Below are 21,206 nucleotides of genomic sequence, written 5' to 3' on the forward strand. Positions count from 1 at the left end.
TACACTGGTCTCCTATGGTGTAGATAGGGGACATTCACCACTGTGGGGAATGCTGGGTAAAAAAACCACCATTGTGATTCACAATTCACTTTCTTGTGATTATTTAGCGGTAATGCAGTAGAGAGTGACCATAAAATAAATCATTAAAGTGAGGAATTTGACATGTTGTAACCTACAAGGTTACAGATCAAGAGCTAGAAAGTGGAGGTGGTCTGATACAGATATGATGGGCCAACAGGCCTCCTTTAGTCCTATAAATTTAAATGTTCTGTTTCCATTGTCGAACATATTTAAGACTGAAATAGACTGAATTTTGGTCTCTCAGAGAATCAAGGGTTCTGGCGAACAGGCAGGAGGGAGGAATTGAGGCAAAGGGATCCCTTCCCACAGTCCCCACATTTCCACGGTTTCTTTGTAGTGCGAATGAATTTATGTCTCTCCAGGTTGGATGATCAGTTGAAGCCTCGTCCCACACACAGTGCGGTTTCTCCCTGCTGTGAATGGTGTGATGTTTGTTCAGGCTGTGTAACTGCTTAACGGTCTACCGGAACACTCTCACTTGGGTGTGTGTATGTCTCGGTGCTTTTCCAGTCACACTGATGTTTGAAATCATTTCCCGCAGACAAAACAGATAAATATTTCTCTTTTGACATTCAAAGCTTGATGATATTCAGCTCCGAGTGAAATCAAGTGATGATCAGATCTTAATGTGATGCTTGGTTTGAGTTCCCCATCCACAAATCATCTCCTAATATCCTATAATCAGAGTTTACAAAAGTCATTGCTGTCCGTGCAGGAGAGAAATTTACAACAAACAATTCTAGTTTCTATGCAACATTCATTCTTTTCTTGTTTTCCCAAACGTGTTGCTCAATCATAATAAAATAAACCAAAATCAGAAACAAAGTCCCAACAAGAGCAAGCGAATCTTCCTGGCTAAACCAGATGTTATTACCAATGTCTATGAGACACTCTGTACTCTGAGGAATCCACCGATTGTGGAAGGTGTCAACTGTTCTGGTGGACACCGCATGCTCCCTCCCCAGAGCTACCCAGACACAGGCAGGCAATTGGAAGAGAGGACAAAAGTCTCTTATGGGGCGGCAGTAAAGTGACATTATCCAAAGGTGGAGCAGGCTCAATGGACTGATTTTTTTTTTATTCGTTCATATTTATTGCCCATCCCTTATTGCCCTGGACGAGACAGTTAAGAGTCTACTATATTGCTGTGGGTCTGGAGTCACATGTCGGCCAGACTGAGTAAGGACGGCAGATTTCCTTCTCTCAAGGACATTAGTGAATTAGTTCAGTTTTTTAAAATGTATTTGTTCAAGGTTTTTCAATAATTTTACAGAACACTGCAAAAAGGAAAATAATACAAAGAAAACAGGGCAACATGCCAACAAAACAAAATGTTTTAACCCTCTAAACGGTAAACCCCCAACTCAAACCAAAATGGGGCATGCGCCCCTTACATAAAGGAAAATAAATCAGCCCCCCCCCCCCCATCAGTTGAGTTTTTAATGACAGTTGACAATGGTTTCATGGTCATCATTAGACTGTTAATTCCAGATGCTTATTGAATTCAAATTTCAACATCTGCAGTAGCAGGATTCGAACCTGGGTTTTACCCGAAGCATTACCCTGGATTTCTGGTTTAGTAGTCCAGTGACAATTCCACTATGTGGTACTGGTATAGTGGTAGTGCCGTAGTGGCTGCCTCCTGCTCCTATTTCTTATATTTAACCAGTGTAATCCCCACCACCAAATGGGACCTGATCATCCAAATTCTATAAATTGCTGTTTTAACCAGGCCCAAGAGCAAGTCCAGGAGAAGATCCTCTGACTTACCCAGTCTCTCCACACGGGGCAGCCAAAGATTAGGAGCACGGGGCTGAAGTGTAACAAAAACTTGAGAAGTAGCTTTTGCAGGTAACTAACTATCGGGACTGCAACCTCCCACACTGAATGTATACATGGCCCATGGAATTCTCTGGGCTGCAAGCAGCACCTGTCGTCTAATGCACTACCCGGACACTAGGACCTGGTTGGAAACAGAGGCGCTGAAGCCCCGCCCACCATGTTTCGAATTCGACAAAACAGATGCGCATGCGCACTCTCTCCCCTGAAACAAGATGGCGGCCGTAAGCCTGGGTCTGTCTCCGGGGAAAAGAGCCGGAGCTGCAAATGTGGGACCCGCAGCTTCGGATTCGGGGCTTGATGCCTTCACCAGGTGTTTAGAACCCCTCCCCGTCCACCCGCCGGCTCCATCGCCCCCTCCGCGTTTCCGCATCCTCACCGGTTTGGAGACCCGATAAACAATAGGCTTCCCATCGCTATCACTGCGCATGCTCCAATACAGGGCGGCCCTGCGCCTGCGCACTGCTCTCCTGTGCTCTGGACAGAGGACATTAACCACCGCGGGGGGTGCCGGGTAATGTCCCCGCTATGGTAGCTACCAACCAAGCAGGGAATTGTTAATTATTTCGCTATGATTTGGCGATTGCAGCGGAAATCAGCAATATTGCGAACCCAGGTAGTATGGTGGACAGTGGTGAGCATGGTAGCACTGCTGCCGCGCAGTGCCTGCGACCTGGGTTTGATTCCAGGATTTTGGTGACTTGTGGAGTTTGCACTTTCTCCCCGGGTCTGCATGGGTTTCCTCTGGGTGCTTTCGTTTCCTCTCACAATCCAAGGATGTACAGGTTAAGCGGGGATGGGGAGGTGGGCCTAGGTAGGGTGCTCTTTCAGAGGACTGGTGCCGACTCAATGGACACCTTCTGCAGTGTAGGAATTCGAAATTAGGCATCAAAATTTTACGTTATTTACCCAGAGCTGTAAAGTGAAACATCGTCCACAATAGGTACAAAACGAGAGGATATGAATCTCTGTTTCTTCAACAAACACGGAAAGAAGGAAACAAATGTCCTTTAAGGACCCTTTAAGGGATATATGCCCTTCCCCTCCATTCTGTGAATCCTTTAAGGATTTTCTCTAAAGGTAAACTTGCAGGTTGAGTCCGTAATTAAGAAAGCAAATGCAATGTTGTCATTTATCTCAAGAGGCTTGGAATATAAAAGCAGGGATGTACTTCTGAAGCTTTATAAAGCATTAGTTAGGGCCCATTTAGAATACTGTGAGCAATTTTGGGCCTCACACCTCAGGAAGGACATACTGGCACTGGAGCGGGACCAGCGGAGATTCACACGGATGATCCCAGGAATGGTAGGCCTAACATACGATGAACGTCTGAGGATCCTGGGATTATATTCATTGGAGTTTAGGAGGTTCAGGGGAGATGTAATAGAAACTTACAAGATAATGAATGGCTTAGATAGGGTGGACATAGGGAAGTTGTTTCCATTAGCAGGGGAGACTAGGACCTGGGGGCACAGCCTTAGAATAAAAGGGAGTCTTTTATTCTAGAACAGAGATGAGGAGAAATTTCTTCAGCCAGAGTGGTGGGTCTGTGGAATTCATTGCCACAGAGGGCGGTGGAGGCCGGGACGTTGAGTGTCTTTAAGACAGAAGTTGATAAATTCTTGATTTCTCGAGGAATTAAGGGCTATGGAGAGAGAGCGGGTAAATGGAGTTGAAATCAGCCATGATTGAATGGTGGAGTGGACTCGATGGGCCGAATGGCCTTACTTCCGCTCCTATGTCTTATGGACCCGGTCCACTTACCGATCATTGTCAGAGTTCATGGTCTCAGAAGAAAAAATAATACGAGGGTGTGTAAGTTATTTTGGAAATATAGTTAAATAAACACAATTCAATTTATAAACGAAGGTATTAAATTTAAAATAAAGAGTTGTTTTTCAATTTATGCATTCATTTTCCAAACACCTCTGGGGAGTGGGTATATTATTCTATTTTGTAGGATTATGATATATGCCCTTCCCCTCCATTCTGTGATATATGAATGGTGAATCATTCTATCCACATTGCTCCAAGCAGAAGGACACGGGCAGCATGATGGAACAGTGGTTAACACTTCGGCCTCACAGGAACCCAGGTTTGATTCTGGCTTTGGTGACTGTCTGTGTGCAGTTTTTACATCCTCCCCATGTCTGGGTGGGTTTTCTCCGGGTGCTCCAGTTTCCCCCAACAGTCCAAAGATGTGCAAGTTAGATGAATTGGTCCTACCTAAAATTGCCCCTTGGTGTCCAAAGTAGATTGGGAGAATGGACCAAGGTAGGGTGCTATTTCAGAGGGACGGTGCAGACTGAATTGACCGAATGGCCTCCTTTTGCACTGTAAGAATTCTGTGTCTATCATTTCTATGTCTATGACAGTAAGGTGCAGATGTGCAGTAGGAAGGAATCTGCTGGACATTGGCCTCTCTCCACCTTCCAAACATGTGGGGTTTTTCATACTGCAAAACACCCAGCCAATTGTGAGGTTGCAGAATAATTATGTCTTTACTTTATAATTCTATAATCTATCTGTTCTATCACATTAGGGACACTCCCTTAACTTGGCCCTTTATTAATAATGTCACTGGGGCATGTGAAATGTGTAGAATTATTGGATCAATTGCTACCAGGAACTCTTGCGTGTTTAACTAACCAGTGAACCTCTAATGTCTGTTGTCACACACACGTAGATTGAGAGGAATGGACGCGAGTGAGAATTATCCATCCTGGCATTCTCAGTGTGAACAGGACGGGTTGTATTTGGAGACAGGGTGTCCCAGTTCTCCACCCCGGGATTCTCAGTGTGGGATGTGTTTGGAGACAGGACGTCCCACTTCCCCACCCCGGGGTTCCCAGTGTGAACAGGGCGGGATGTGTTTGGAGACTGGATGTGTTTGGAGAAAGGATGTTCCCAGTTCCCTACACTGGGATTCAGTGTGAACAGGGTGGGATGTGTTTGGAGACAGGATGTTCCAGTTCCCCACCCTGGGATTCTCAGTGTGAACAGGGTGGGATGTGTTTGGAGACAGGATGTCCCAGTTCCCCACCCTGGGATTCTCAGTGTGAACAGGGTGGGATGTGTTTGGAGACAGGATGTCCCAGTTCCCCACCCTGGGATTCTCAGTGTGAACAGGATGGGATGTGTTTGGAGACGGGATGTTCCAGTTCTCCACCTTTAAAAGGACAAGGAGAGAACCAGCTCCATTGAACGGTGATGCTTTATGACATCATTCCATTCCCTGGTAAATGCCCTCACAGAATCCAGCTTATTAGTGCTGGGAGTGTTTGATGGGGCAGGGCAGAGGGAATTTTACCCTTATCAAAGCTGTGCATTACCTACTCTCTGGCACTGTTTGATGTGTCATGTAGTGGGAGTTTTCCTTTGTACCTAGCCTGGGCTGTACTTGTCCTGTGAGTTTGTGATGGGATGATTTAGAGAGAACTTTGTTCTGTACCTTAGAAAACGTAGAGGGAAACTTGCATTGTTCCTGACAAGTGACTTCCACTTCAGAAGAGGTGCATTAAATTTACTCAGAAGGCAGAGGTGAAATGAAATGGATGAAAATGAAATGAAAATTGTTTATTGTCACAAGTAGGCTTCAAATGAAGTTACTGTGAAAAGCTCCTGGTGGGCCACCTTCTTGAACCTCTTCAGTCCATGTGGTGTAGGTCTACCCACAGCGCTGTTAGGAAGGATATTGATGCAGCAACAGCGAAGGAATGGCGATATGTTTCCAAGTCAGCTTGGCGTGGCTTGGAGGGGAACTTCCAGGAGGTGATGTTCCCATGTATCTGCTGCCCTTGCCCTTCTAGGTGAAGTGGTTGTGGGTGGGAAGAGATTCGCTCAGTAACTTATCTGCTTCATGGGTGAGAACTTTGCTGATAATGGATCCACTGCTTTTCCGAAATCCTGGACTTCATTTCAAATTGTAACAGATTGTTTCCCCCCTAACAGGTTCAATAAACATTGTGGTTTGAAGGAGTTCTCTGTATCCAGACTCCATTAAACATGCTCAGAAAGTTGGAAACAATGAGCTGTTGATTTAATGTTTATTTGTTAACGTTTTGTTCTCACTGGAACGTTGGAGGTTGAGGGGGGGGGACCTGATAGAGGTCTCCAAAATTATGAGGGGCATAGACAAAGTGGATAGTCAGAGACTTTTTCCCAGGGCAGAGGGGTCAATTACTAGGGGGCATAGGTTTAAGGTACGGGGGGCAAGGTTTAGAGGAGATGTACAAGGCAACTTTTTTTACACAGAGGGTAGTGGGTGCCTGGAACTCGCGGCGGGAGGAGGTGGTGGAAGCAGGGACAATGGTGACGTTTAAGGGGCATCTTGACAAATACATGAATATGATGGGAATAGAGGGATACGGACCCCGAAAGTGTAGAAGATTTTAGTTTAGAAGGGCAGCACGGTCGGCGCAGGCTTGGAGCGCCGAAGGGCCTGTTCCTGTGCTGTACTTTTCTTTGTTCTTTGTATTACATAAGTCACTGCATACTGAGACCACGAGGTCATTGGATACTCAAAGGAGGACACATTAGAAAGACCTGTGAGTGTAATCAGCACCTTGTTCTAAGCTGGTTCCTCTGCTCAAAGCTAGACCAGGTCAGAAGCCTCAGGCTTTTATGTACTGAACCATTTTGGTTTTAGTAATGTCTTGCTAACCTGATAATAAATTCCAACACATACTCAGATCCTCTTGCAATGACGTCCAACATACCATTTGCCTTCCTGATCACTTGCTACACCTGCTTTTGGTGACTCATGAACAAGGACAACCAGATCCCTCTGGATATCGGCACTTCCCAATCTCTCACCATTTAAGAAATACTCTACATCACCGTTCCTCCAACCAAAGAGGATAACTTCAAATGCTTTCTATACTATCACCCATTTGCCATGTTCTTGCCCATTCATTAGCCTGTCTAAATCATCTTGAATCCTCCTTGCACTCTCCTCACAACGCACATTTTCACCTAGTTTTGAGTCATCAGCAAAAATGGAAATATTGCATTTGGTCCCCACATCCAAATCATTGATATAGATTGTGCATAGCTGGAGCCTGTGCCATTATACTCCCCTCACTCTTGTGTTTACTAACCTCCTCTGTGGGAGTTTATCAAAAGTTTTCTGAAGATCCAAATGCACCATATCCATTGGTTCCCCTTATCTATTCTGTAGCAATATTCTTAAAGAAAATCTCCGAGCACTGTTAGAAGGACAGGGGAGTTCTCACTGCTGTCTGACTAATAGTTTACTCTCAACCGGGTAGCACGGTAGCATTGTGGATAGCACAATTGCTTCACAGCTCCAGGATCCCAGGTTCGATACCGGCTTGGGTCACTGTCTGTGCGGAGTCTGCACATCCTCCCCGTGTGTACGTGGGTTTCCTCCGGGTGCTCCGGTTTCCTCCCATAGTCCAAAGATGTGCAGGTTAGGTGGATTGGCCATGATAAATTGCCCTTAGTGTCCAAAATTGCCCTTAGTGTTGGGTGGGGTTACTGTGTTATGGGGATAAGGTGGAGGTGTTGACCTTGGTAGGGTGCTCTTTCCAAGAGCCGGTGCAGACTCGATGGGCCGAATAGCCTCCTTCTGCACTGTAAATTCTATAAACCAATCTCACTAAAAAATCTCTGGTCATTGTCACATTGCTGTTTTTGGAGGCTTACTGTACACAGAGACATCCAAAGTTGTGAAAGGCACTATATACTACAAAGGGACTATAATACCACGTGCGGCACTGTAGCACAGTGGTTAGCACTGTTGCTTCACAGCACCAGAGTCCCAGGTTCGATTCCCAGCTCAGGGCACTGTCAGTGCAGAGTTATCTCTGCGTCAGCGTTGTTTTCCTCTGGGATTTCCGGTTTTCTCCCACAAATCCAGAAAGACATGGGGCGCGATTCTCCACCACCACGACGAAGTGGCCGCGCCTTCGTGAATGCCGTCGAGGTTCACGACGGCGCGGAATGGCCCCGGTCCCGACCGATTCAGGCCCTGACAATGGGCCAGTATCGGGGCCGCGTCATCTACCCGCGCCAGGCCTTGTCGCCCGCGTAAAAGCGGCGCCGAATAGATGACGCGGCCGGCGCCGCGTAACGGACGTCATCTGCGCATGCGCAGGTTGGCCGGCGCCAACCTGCGCATGCGTGGTTGTTGTCCTGTCCAAATCCGTCCCGGAAGAAGATAGGGGACGGATCTTGCGGGGCCGCGGAAGGAAGGAGGTCCTCCTTCAGAGAGGACGGCCCGACGATCGGTGGGCACCGATCGCGGGCCACCCCACATTCAAGGTACCCCCGGGTGCAGGATCCCCCCTTGCCCCCCCACAGGCCGCCCCCCCAGCGTTCACGCACCGCCCACGACTGTAGCGACCAGGTGTGGATGGCGCCGGGGTGAACCCGCCGTTTTGGCCTGGCCGCTCGGCCCATCCGGGCCTCAGAATCGCGGGGGTGCCGGAGAATCGCCATTTTGGGTATCTCCGGCGATTCTCCGGCCTGTGGCCCGCGAAACTCGACCGGCCTGTTCCCGCCGCTTGGGAGAATCGTCGGAGGGCGTCGGACCAGCGTCCCCGGAAATTTCGGCGTCCCAGGCGATTCTCCCAACCGGCGTGGAAGTGGAGAATCGCGCCCATGCTGTTAGGTAATTTGGACATTCTGAATTCTCCCTCCGTGTACCCAAACAGGAATGTGGCAACTAGGGGATTTTCATAGCCACTTCATTGCAGTGTTAATGTAAGCCTACGTGTGACAATAAAGATTATTATTATTATAAATGCAAAGTCTTCCAACTGCAACCCGGTTACTGTGGCTATCAGCAACAGCATAAACACTCCCCTGTTTCATTGTGAACAAGCTTCACTCCTGAATCTGATTAACAGCAGCAATAACTGTAGCATTGAACATTGCAGTTACTTGTGAACTCGCTGGTGTCTCACAAGGTTGGATGATTGAATGAACCCCTTCCCACACACAGAGCAGGTGAATGGCCTCTCCCCAGTGTGAACCTGCTGGTGTCTCAGCAGGCTTGATGACTCAGCAAATTCCTTCCCACGCACAGAGCAGGGGTATGACCTCTCCCCAGTGTGAACTCGCTGGCGTCTCAGCAGGGCCGATGACTCTGTGAATCTCTTTTCACACACTGAGCAGGTGAATGGTCTCTCTCCAGTGTGGACTCGTTGATGTGTCAGCAAGTGGGATGACTGAGTGAATCGCTTTCCGCATTGGGAGCATTGAAGGGTTTCTTCCCAGTGTGAATCTGCTGGTGTCGCAACATATTTGAAAATCGACTGAATCCCTTGTCGTAATGTGGGCAGGTGAATGGCCTTGTCATGGTGTGACTGTATCGATAAATATCCTGATCAGAGAGATAACAACTGAATCCCTTCTCGACACCCCCACCTTGTCCAGACAGACCTTCCCTTTTTCGGTCACACTTGTGCCTTCCCATATTGGTCGAATGGTTAAATCCAGGTCCACACGCTGAAGACATGTACTGACTGTCTGCGCTGTGAATGCTGCTCTCCCCTTCCATATGGCCAATGTTACTGAATCCTGATTAATTAAGTGACTCGGTTAGATTGATGTGGTGTCTGGGAGTCAGAGCTTCCTGTCTGCGAATCCACTCCTTGTTTAATAATTTATATCAGTATTCCTGCAAAGAAAAAAATGCAGAAATTCGGGGTGGATAGTTTTCTAACTTAACATTATTTTTGAAGCCACAAAACCGGTTCTCCCTTATCGGTGTTCAAATGAGGTCTCTCACAACACACTTTAAATTGCAACAGCAAAGGGACAGTGACCCTTTAAATATGGCGAGTACATGTCAGATCCACGCATGCTCAGTCGGTTCAAGTCAAACGGGCCGGCAAATCGCATGCGCGTTGGCCAATTCACCAACGGAAAGTGTAGGGATTCTATGGATTCTAGTGCCATCGTGTTGATGAGAAATAGGAGGGGCCAAGGATAGATCCTTGGAGGACACGATGTTGGAGAGGAAAGGGAGGTTGGAGATGGGGTGGCTGTTTGCAAGGAGGTTGGGCGTCAAGGGTTGTTTTCTCAGGAAGGGCGAGGATGGTGTATTTAAAAGTGAGAGGGGCAAAACCAGAAGAGAGAGAGAACTGTTAACAATATCAGTTAATGTGAGGAAGTTGGATGGTCAGCGGTTTAGTGAGAATAGGGTCAAGGGAGCAGAAGTCAGGTCTCATAAACAAGATGAGATCAAAGAGGACATGACAGGAGATCGGAGAGAAACCAGAGATAGATCCGCGTTCACACTCAGACGAGGGGGATTTTTAGTGATAGTTTGGCCCGGTGGAGCTAGTGGAAGGGAGGGAAGCAGCAGAGGCAGCTGATCAGATTGTCCACTCATTGTAATTACTTGTGAACTCGCTGACGTGTCAGCAGGCTGGATGACTGAGTGAATCTCTTCCCACACTTGGGGGCAGGTGAACGGCCTCTCCTTAGTGTGAACTCACTGATGTGTCAGCAGGCTGGATGACTGAGTGAATGTCTTCCCACACTGGGAGCAGGTGAACTGCCTCTCCCCAGTGTGAGTTTGCTGGTGTACATGGAGGTCAGATGTCTTGAACCCAGTCCCACAGTAAGAGCACCTGAACGTTTTCTCATCAGTGTGAATACGTTGAAGACGCATCAGTTCCCCGGAACTTTTAAAGCACTTCTCACAGTTTTGGCATTGAAAAGATTTCGCATCAGTGTGAACACGCTGATGGTGGAATAGTTCCCGGGAACTTTTGTAGCACTTCCTGCAGTCTTGGCATTTAAATGGTCTTTTCTCATTGTGAACACTCTGGTGATTCAGCAGAGTGGATAACTGAATAAATCCCTTCCCACACCCAGCAAGTGAAAGGTCTCTCCCTAGTGTGAACCCGTTGGTGTTTCCGCATGTTTGTTGTCCTGCTGAACCCACTGCCAGACACGGAGCAGGTGAACGGCCTCTCCCCAATGTGAGTGCGCTGGTGTTCACTGAGTTGAGATGACTGCTTGAACCTAGTCCCACAGTGAGAGCACCTGAACGGTCGCTCATTGGTGTGAGCACATTGATGGAGTATCAGGGTCCGGGAACATTTAAAGCACTTCCCACAGTCTGGACATTTAAAAGGTCTCTCGTCCATGTGAACTTGCTGGTGCGTCTTCAAGTCGGATGACCGAGCGAATCTCTTCCCACACTCTGAGCAGGTGAATGGTCTCTTCCCAGTGTAAACCCGCTGGTGTCTCAGCAGTTTGGATGACTGAGCGAATCCCTTCCCACACACGGAGCAGTTGAATGGTTTCTCCCCGATGTGCACTCGCTGGTGTTGCAGCAGGCTGGGTGATCGAGAGAATCTATTCCAACAATCAGAGCAAGTGAATGACTCTCCTCAGTGTATCTGGGATGATGAATTTCCAGTTGAAATGTGGATCTGAATCCCTCCTCACATTCCCAGGGTTTCTCCTCACTGTGTACGGAGCTTTTTCCTTCCATGGTCAAAATTCACCAATATTCAGGTTCCGATCAATTCTGATCCTGATGTGATGTTTGATCTGAGTTTCCTGACTGCAAATCCTCCCCTTCTAACTCTGAAATTGATTTAAAACAGAAAAAAGGATACTGAGAGATATCCTACAGAAACACAAAGGCAGCTTGTGAAGCTGAGCTGAATGAATCTGGTAACTTGTGGGGCCGACACTGGGAAAAAGTGACCACGAAAACTGTTGAATCTTTTGTGAAAAGTGAACTAGTTTGTTAATGTCCTTCAGGGAAGGGAACCTGCCCCCCGGCCTGAGCCCACACAAGATTCAGGCCTCTGCAAGAACACAAGAAATAGGAGCAGAAGTAGACCATTCAGCCCGTCAAACCTGCTCTGCCATTGAACACGGTTGTGGCTGATCTCAGTCTTCAATTCCTCTTTCCCGTGAGCTCTCTGCGTCCTTTCACTTCCTGAGAGACCAAAAATCTCACCATCTCAGCCTTCAAAATATTCATTCATGAATCATCCACAACCCTCTAGTCAGGAGAATTTTATGCGAGAAACAGAGAGAGAATGCCAAAAATAATGAGGGAAAGGGAGAGAGAGCGAGAACAGAGGGGGACGGGAACAGGTGGCAATGGAGAGGCATTTCCTCGACCGACAACTGCACCACAATTTGACAGAATCTCCTAAACTCTTAACCTCCACCACCTGGATGAAGCAGGACAGCAGATGTGTGTGAACATCACCACCTGCAAGTTCCCTTCCAAGACACACACTGTCCGATCTTGTCTGACATCCAGTGCTGGATGAACAGAACTTTCCTCCATTTAAATATTGAGAAGACTGTCCCCTCTACAAACTCCACTCCCTTGTCACCAATTCCATCCCTGTCAAATGGTGAGGCTGATGGAAACTGTTCACAATCCCTAGACGAGCTCTTGACCACAGATCTACATCATCACCAAGTTTGCTGATTTCCACCTCAGGAACACAGCTCGACTCCGCCTTAGTCTCTGTTCATCTGCTGCAGAAACCATCATCCATTCTTCTGTTACCTCTCAAACAAATTATTACAATACACTCCCAGCCAGACTCCAACATTAAACAATCCCCTCCATCCCATCCAAAACTCTACTACCCATATGCTTACTCACACCAAGTCTTCTTTACCCATCCCCTGATCTACAAATGTTTCCTATTAAAAGGCACAAAAAGTTTAAATTTCTCATTCTTCTTTTCCTCCATGGTAGTGATCATCCTGATCTCTGTAATCTCCTCCACACACACCCCTTTGAGATCTCTGCATTCATTTAATTCCAGCCTCTTCAACATTCCTGATTTTAATCTCTCCATCTGAGTTGCCAAGGCCTTAATCTTTGCTATCTTCTCCTTAAAACTCTGACTCTCTAACTCACTTTCCTCTGTTAAGATTCTCCTTATAATCTCATATATCCTGATGTGGCTCAGTGTCAATTGTTACTTTGTAACGTTTGTCTGAAAGTTTTAAAAGTGTTATTCTGTTCAAAGCACAATATTTGTACCAATTATTGTCACTGCCCGAGACATATATCATCGCTCTGGCTCATAAATAAGAATTAATAACTCAGAGTGAAACAGTTTGATGGACATTATATCATGAAGAAACACTTCAAATAAATTGCCCCCAACAATGATGGCGACGGAGCCTGCCCTCTGCTGCTCCTGTCCCAATAAAGATGGCACGTGGCAATGCGCACTGCCGCTAGTGATCCAAAAGGGATGACGATTTCGCGTGCGCACTTCTGCGAGTCACCCAATAAAGATGGTGGGTGCGCAGACGCACCACTGCCAGTGCCAAATAAAGATGGCGGCCGCATGGTCCTGTGTGTGAGAAAGCTGCAGTCCCAGCTCAGGTCCTCGGCTACCGGTAGGTTAGTTTTTCCGGATTTTCGGTTTATATAACATGGTCACGAAGCATGTCTAAGGACCCGCCTGATCCATCTCTCCCTCCGTCCCGCTATTCCCACCTTTACGGTTGAATTCCCACCTATACGGATTTTGCATCAGGGAAAGAACCTTCTCTGCTTCACAATTAATCACACTGCGCATGCTTCACAGCCGAGCCTCGCCTCATCGTTATTGCTGGTTGCTTGGAGGACCAGTCACTCAGGAACGGTCCTCCGGACCCGCCCGCTATTGGTCCGGTGCTGCCGTCAATCATTGCTCGGGCATTGTGAGGTGTCAGGCGAGAGGTCAGTATCGGGGGGCGGGGTTGACAAATTCTCCAGAGCCGAATTTGAAACAATTACCATTCTCCACTCTCACTATCCGCCGCTTCCGGCTTCTCTCCACAAACAACCTCACAGAGACCAAGGGGGGGGGGGGAGACACTGACCCAGTGACAATGTCACTGCATCAATCATCCGGAGAGACAGGAAAATGTTCTGGGGACATGGACTCCAATCCATTAAATTAATAAAATCTGGAATTTAAAGTTAGTGTAAGTGATGGTGACTGAGGCTCCACTGAGAAAATCTCCAATGTCACTGGATTAGGTCAAAAAGGAAGAAAGTAGGAAACTAGTTAGTTTAAAGCCTGTTGTTGGGAAACTGTTGGAATCCATTATTGAGCAAGTAGTAACTGGACATTGTGGAAAGTCAACCCGCAATCCATCAGAGTCGGTGTGGTTTTGCGATGGGTAAATCGTGTTTGACTCAATTGTTGAAGTTCTTGGAAGATGTAACAAGCCAAATGGATAATGGGGGTCCTGTAGGTATATTTGGATTTCCAGAATACATTTGATGAAGGTAAGATCCCAGTGGGTTGAGAGGTAATATATTAGCTTGGATAGAGGATTGGCTAACCAACAGACAGCAGAGAGTGGGGATTATATTATATTAAATTTATTGACACATGTACTGGAGTACAATGAAAAGAATTTTTTGGCGTACAGTTCCATACATTGGATTGGGTTTGTTTATTGTCACGTGTACCGAGGTACAGTTAAAAGTATTTTTCTGAGAGCAGCTCAACAGATCATTAAGTACATGAAAATAAACTAAACTAAAAGAAAATACATAATAGGGCAACACAGGGTACACAATGTAACTACATGGACACCGGCATCGGGTGAAGCTTACAGGGGTATGGTGTTAATCAGGTCAGTCCATAAGAAGCTTGTTTAGGAGTCTAGAAACAACGGGGAAGAAGCTGTTTTTGAGTCTGTTCGTGCATGTTCTCTGACTTTTGTATCTTCTGCCCGATGGAAGAAGTTGGAAGAGTGAGTAAGCCAGGTGGGCGGGATCTTTGATTATGCTGCCCGCTTTCCCCAGGCAGCGGGAGATGCAGATGGAGTTGATGGATGGGAGGCAGGTTTGTGTGATGGACTGAGCTGTGTTCACAACTCTGATGTTTCTTGTGGTCTTGGGCCGAGCAGTTGCCATACCAGGCTGTGATGCAGCCAGATAGGATGCTTTCTATGGTACATCTGTAAAAGTTGGTGAGAGTTAATGTGGACATGCTGAATTTCCTTTGATTCCTGAGGAAGTATAGGTGTTGTGCTTTCCTGGTGGTAGGGCCGACGTGGGTGGACCAGGACAGATTTTTGGTGATGTGTACCTCGAGGAATTTGAAGCTGCTAACCATCTCCACCTCGGCAGCATTGATGCTGACAGGGGTGTGTACGATACTTTACTTCCTGAGGTCAATGACCAGCTCTTTAGTTTTGCTGACATTGAGGGAGAGATTGCTGTTGTACCATCACTCCACTAGGTTCTCTATGTCCCTCCTGTAGATCATAGAATCATAGAAGTTACAGTGCAGAAGGAGGCCATTCAGCCCATCAAGTCTGCACCGGCTCTTGGAAATAGCACCCTACCTAAGCCCATACCTCCACCCCATCCCTACCCGTCCACCTAGGAATTGTCTGTTCTGTGTTTCTATCCTGTACTGACAGTGATGAATTTTGTAAATTGTTTTTACAGATGAGGAAGAATTTCAGATGAAATCTCAAAAGTTACGTCTCGATCTGACAGAGTCACGCGATTCCTTGGAACCTGAATATCATCGGCCTTTGAAACTAGGAGAAATGCTTGCCTGAACTGTCAGCTAAAGATTTCAACCATCAGTGTGACTGGAAAAGCACCGAGACCCACACAACACACACCCGAGTGTGAGTGTTCCAGTGAACTGACTGTGGAAAGAGCTTTAACCAGTTACACAGCCTGAAAAAACATCACACCATTCACAGTGGAAGAGACGCTATTATTCTGAACTGATTGTGGAACCTGGACAGGCAGGAGGGGACCCAAAACATGGAAAAACCGTGGAAATGTGGGGACTGTGGGAAGGGATTCGGAGCCCCATCGCACCTGGAGATTCATCGATGCAGTCATACTGGGGAGAAGCCGTTCACCTGCTTTCTGTGTGGGAAAGGATTCACACAGTTATCCACCCTGCGGAGACATCAGCGAGTTCACACTGGGGAGAGGCCATTCACCTGCTCTCAGTGTGGGAAGGGATTCAGTCATTCATACACCCTGTGGACACATCAGCGAGTTCACACTGGGGAGAGGCCGTTCACCTGCTCTCAGTGTGGGAAGGGATTCAGTGATTCATCCACCCTGCGGAGACATCAGCGAGTTCACACTGGGGAGAGGCCATTCACCTGCTCTCAGTGTGGGAAGGCATTCAGTGATTCATCCACCCTGCAGACGCACCACAAGTTCACATTGGGGAGAGGCCATTCACCTCCACCCTGCGGACACACCAGCGAGTTCACAGTGGGGAGAGGCCATTCACCTGCTCTCACTGTGGGAAGGGCTTCACTCGGTTATCCATCCTGCGGACACACCAGCGAGTTCACAGTGGGGAGAGGCCATTCACCTGCTCTCAGTGTGGGAAGGGATTTATTCAATTGTCCACCCTACAGCGACACCAGCGAGTTCACACTGGGGAGAGGCCATTCACCTGCTCTCAATGTGGGAAGGGATTCACTCGGTTATCCATCCTGCGGACACACCAGCGAGTTCACACTGGGGAGAGGCCGTCCACCTCTCAATGTGAGACGGGATTGCATGTTTCATCGGACTTGCAGTGACACCAACAATTTCACAGTCGATTACAGGAGTTGGATTCTGCTGTTATTGTTTCTGCTCTACATCCAGGACTGCATTTTGTTCATTCTGACAGGTAGTCAGTGGGGATGGTCAGAGGGTTTCTTTCTGCTGGACTGGCAGGTCTCATCATTTTGCCTCCAGTGGGCTGATGCTCTTTGAGCCTTGTTGCTAATACCTGGCTTCAAATTGCGCGGTGATCACAGAGTGAAAGGTTGTTTGGAAGTGTGAAGATATTTAGTTTCCATTTGGACCCAACCCCCCCCCCCAACCAAAAGCATGGCAATTATTACATATTTATCAGGGGGTCGGTTAGCTCAGTTGGCAGGATGACTGGTTCGTGATGCAGAGCAAGGCCAACAGAGTGGATTCGACTCCTGTACTGGCTGCGTTTATTCATGAAGGCCCTGCCTTCTCTCAACCAGGCCCCTCACCTGAGGTGTGCTGACCCTCAGGTTAAATCACCTCCAGTCAGCTCTCTCTCTGTCAAAGGTGAGAGCAGCCTATGGTCCTCTGGGATTTTTGCAACTTTATTTCACATATATACAACAAATATAGATTCCTTTTAAGGAATAAAAATCCAACAGGAAAAGTGATGCAACCTTGGCTGACAAGAAAAGTTAAAGATCCCATTCGATCAATGGAAGAGGCTCAAAACCATGGTCAAAATAGTAGTAAACCTGAGGATTGGGAACTTGTTTTAGAATTCAGCAAAGGGGGACCAAGAAACAGATAAAGAGAAATCGAATATGAGAGCAAACTGGGGAGAAAAGCGACTGGAAAAGCTTCTCTAGGTATGTGGAAAGAAAAAGATTGTCAAAGACAAATATGTGTCCATTCCAGGAAGAGACAGGAGAGTTCATAATAGGGAGGAAGGAAATGGTAGAGAAACTAAGCAATGCGTGTCTTCACGGAGAAGAAGCAAAAATTTCCCCAAAACACAAGCGAACCAAGGGATTCGTGAGCACGAGGAACAGTGAGAGATGAGAATTCGTGAAAAGTGGTACTGGAGAAATTAATGGGGTTGAAAGTGAATAAATCCCCAAAAGCTGATGATCTACATCCCAGAGTGTTGAACGAGGTGGCTGTAGAGATCTCTATTCCTCATTCTAAACTCTCCTGACTATCTGGAATGACAAACGTTTCCTTTTTACGTACCTATAGACACTTCTGCAGTCCATTTGTGTGTATTTTGCTCCTTCACATTCGTATTCTATTCTCCCTCGATTTCTCCCACCCTATGTTCTGTCTCCTTTGTAATAATAATAATAATCTTTATTGTCACAAGTAGGCTTTCATTAACATTGCAATGAAGATACTGTGAAAGGCCCCTAGTCACCACATTCCAGCGCCTGTTCCGGTACACAGACGGAGAATTCAGAATGTCCAAATCACCTAACAGCATAACTTGTGGGAGGAAACTCATGCAGACACGGAGAGAACGTGCAGACTCCACACACTGACCCAAACTGGAAATCGAACCCGTGACCCTGGAGCAGTGAAGCAACAGTGCTAACCACTGTGCTACCGTGCTGCCCACAATGTGCTTGTTAGGTGAATTGGACATACTGAATTGACCCTCTGGGTACCCAAACAGTATGGCGACTAGGAGATTTTCACAGTAACTTCATTGCAGTGTTAATGTCAGCCGACTTGTGACAATAAAGATTATCATTAGTATTATAAATGGGAAAAGTTTTATGTGTAGGTTAAAGTAGCTTCTATTTTGCTTGTTGCATTAAAAGTCATAAAACTTGAAGTCCTGTTGTGTTATTCTTTAATTTGTTGACTGGGAACTCGATTTTTTTTTCTCAAGACGTTTCTGGCCTTTATGGAGGTTCCAATCCACAAATTCTGACTTCCCATTTGAGCCTCGGGCACCTTTCTGTTTCTATTGCTTCTGTCAATGACAGCCCGGTGATGGAGCTGGGGGCTGAATTTAGCTGAGAATAAAGGGGCCTGTTCACTAATAGAGACAGGAAGGTGCTGGAGACCTGACTGGGTAATGGATCTCCAACTAAGCAGGGGTGGAGGGTTACCGGGGGCTGATGTTGCTGCGACCCCCAGGGTTCAGTGCCCCTGGGTCCAAAGCGGGGAGTCACAGGAACAGGGTACAGAGGAGCCGCAGGGAAAACATTTGGGACCAGAACATTGTGAACATCCTGTTACTCTGGTTGTCTGTGATCCTCAAGTCATTTTCTGTTAGTTTTTTAACCATGTTCTGTTTCGTCAATAAATGTTTAACCAGAAAGTATTTTAATTTGCAGGACTTTTCCTGATTAAATATGTTCACTTTCGGGAAAGTGGGTGAGACGGGTTGACAAGCTCTTTAACAGAAAGTGAGTCCATCTAAGGTAAATGGCAAAGGAGCCAGAGGGGTCGAGGAGATTTGATTTTTCTTTTGACAGTGTTTGAAAATGAAAATGAAAATGAGGCTCAGGGAATCAAACATGATGAACTATTTTTCAAGGTTCTTTAGGAAGTAACAAGGGATGTCAATAAAGGAAAACCTGTAGATGTGCTTTATCTGGATTTCCTGAAGATATTTGCCATGGTTATTACACAAAATAAGAGCTCATGGTGTGGGGGCAAAATATCAGCATGGATAGAGAATTGGTTAGCTAACAGGAAGCAGCCAGTAGGAATAAATGGGTCATTTCTGGGTTGGTAAAATGTGACAAGCGGAATGTCACCTGATGGGATTGAATGTATGACTCATTCAGGTAGAGAAGTAATTTGTGAAGTGGATTTAAGGAATCTGCAAAGGACTACAAATAGAGGTGTAGGGTGGCATGTGGCACAGTGGTTAGCTCTAGGACTGCGGCTCTGACGACCTGGGTTTGAATCCGGGCCCTGGTCACTGTCCATGTGAAGTTTGCACAATCTTCCCATGTCTGCGTGGGTTTCAGCCCCACCACCCAAAGATGTGCAGGCTTGGGAGATTGGCCATGCTAAATTGCCTCTTAATTGGAAAAAAAATTGGATACTCTAAATTTATATTTTTTTAAAAAGCAAAGGTGCTCACTGCACAGTCGCACAAGGCCAGAATCGCACACGGGTCCCTGGCGCTATGATGCAGCAGTGCTAACTGCTGTGCAACCATGTCACTCTTTTGACTGTCCCTTTACTGTTGCTGGGTCAAACTCCTGGAATTCCCTCACGAACCGCGGTTCAAGAAGGCAGCTCACCACCTTCTCAGGGACAATTTGGGATGGGCAATTAGTGTTGGCTTCGCCACATCCCATGAAAGGATAAATAAATAAGAAAATTTCAGCTTGAAGATGGGCAGCATGGTAGCATGGTGGTTAGCACAATTGCTTCACAGCTCCAGGGTCCCAAGTTTGATTCCCCGCTGGGTCACTGTCTGTGCGGAGTCTGCACGTTCTCCCCGTGTCTGCGTGGGTTTCCTCCGGGTGCTCCAGTTTCCTCCCACAGTCCAAAGATGTGCAGGTTAGGTGGATTGGCCATGCTAAATTGCCCTTAGTGTCCAAAATTGCCCTTAGTGCTGGGTGGGGTTACTGGGTTATGGGGATAGGGTGGAGGTGTGGACTTGGGTAGGGTGCTCTTTCCAAGAGCCGGTGCAGACTCGATGGGCCTCCTTCTGCACTGTAAATTCTATGATTATAAATTCTGAAATGAATCTATGTTTCTGTCACTGGGCGGGGCTTGGAGCGCCCTCGGACTTCCTGACCCAATGATCGCGCACGCGCACTGCAGCATATCGCCCTCAGCAAGACGGCGGCCGCTAACTTGGGCCTGTTGTCAGAGAACCGCAACTGCAGCCCGTTGTTTGCAAGCGCGGATCATTAGCTTTCGGGGTTCTGGGCCTACACCGGGTGTTTATGAAGCCTCTCAACCAGCCGCCAGTACTATTGCTCCCCGCTCGCCTGCAGTTTCTAATTCTGAACGGCGAAGAATTTCTCACCAACATCACTCCAGTATCGGCACTGCGCATGCTCTCGATCACCATACCAGGGAGTGATTGACAGCTGCTATGGTAAGAGGGGACGGGACTGGATAACCGAGCGGGAGCGGCTGGTCCTCCAACCAATCGGAGTGAATGAGGGGCGGGGCTGAGCCCGGATCTCCCTCATTGGCTGAAACTCTGCATCATTTTGAAAGCTGGTTTGTCTCAAACCCCAGGAGAAAACTGGACCTTTCTGTTTGTGGCTTTAAGCAGCCGAAACCCTGTGGGTGTGGAGCAAACATTTCAACATTTGTTACTGTAATGTGGCAACAAGTTGAAATAATCCGCAAAAAATTGAAGGGCTGATTTACTAGGCAGACAGGGAATGTCACCATGAGAATAAGGAGTCTCTGGATTCAGTTGGTGGACAGGCAGAAGGGTTAGAACAACAGAGACTATGAAGGAACAACTGAGGAATCTTTCTGACCAATTTAGTATTAATAATCTTTATTGTTACAAGCAGGCTTACATTAACACTTCAGTGATGTTACTATGAAAAGCCCCTAGTCACCACATTCCGGCGCCTGTTCGGGTACACAGAGAGAATTCAGAATGTCCAAACCACCTAACAGCACGTCATTCAATTTGCAATCAATTTGGAGATAATGCTGATATTTTTCATTCCAAAACACTTTGCCTTAAAAGAAGCCAAATCTTGAAAAGGCAATGTCTTTTGTTTAAATCATCACTGTGCTGTTCAGTGGAAATGATTAACTTCTCTGCTCTCAAGGGTGTTGGAACAAACATTGTCAAATGTTCACA

At 46.9% G+C, this 21,206-nt stretch overlaps 1 protein-coding gene and 2 long non-coding RNA genes across 5 annotated transcripts in view; 1 reads left to right on the plus strand and 2 right to left on the minus strand.

Annotated features, from left to right (window-relative positions):
* The window catches only part of LOC140418517 (uncharacterized), a 5,442-nt gene extending 3,082 nt beyond the window's left edge, over positions 1-2,360 (minus strand). The window contains exon 1 of the long non-coding RNA XR_011945103.1: positions 2,300-2,360. This is a non-coding gene — a long non-coding RNA (uncharacterized lncRNA). The remainder of the gene's footprint in view (positions 1-2,299) is intronic.
* Positions 2,135-18,236, plus strand: LOC140418509 (uncharacterized). 3 transcript variants are annotated; one of them, XM_072501985.1, is made up of 2 exons: positions 2,135-2,233; positions 15,347-18,236. In XM_072501985.1, exon 2 carries the CDS (start codon positions 15,677-15,679, stop codon positions 16,637-16,639), a length of 963 nt encoding a protein of 320 aa, XP_072358086.1. In that variant the 5' UTR covers positions 2,135-2,233; positions 15,347-15,676; the 3' UTR covers positions 16,640-18,236. The 3 variants fall into 3 exon arrangements, with proteins under 3 accessions (XP_072358086.1, XP_072358087.1, XP_072358085.1); XM_072501986.1 differs by lacking the exon at positions 2,135-2,233 and adding an exon at positions 13,214-13,294; XM_072501984.1 differs by lacking the exon at positions 2,135-2,233 and adding an exon at positions 13,214-13,290.
* LOC140418523 (uncharacterized) lies at positions 14,322-20,446 on the minus strand. The gene is made up of 2 exons (XR_011945109.1): positions 20,403-20,446; positions 14,322-14,850 (listed from the first exon to the last, which is right to left on the minus strand). It is a non-coding gene; the product is annotated as an uncharacterized lncRNA (long non-coding RNA).
* Positions 20,447-21,206: the final 760 nt, after the last annotated feature.

This window comes from Scyliorhinus torazame, chromosome 5 (genome assembly GCF_047496885.1).
Source record: "Scyliorhinus torazame isolate Kashiwa2021f chromosome 5, sScyTor2.1, whole genome shotgun sequence".
Classification (NCBI taxonomy): Eukaryota; Metazoa; Chordata; class Chondrichthyes; order Carcharhiniformes; family Scyliorhinidae; genus Scyliorhinus; species Scyliorhinus torazame.

Bases quoted from the DNA above. Each gene is read 5' to 3' on its own strand.
- LOC140418509 (XM_072501985.1), top strand. From the start codon at position 15,677: ATGGAAAAACCGTGGAAATGTGGGGACTGTGGGAAGGGATTCGGAGCC.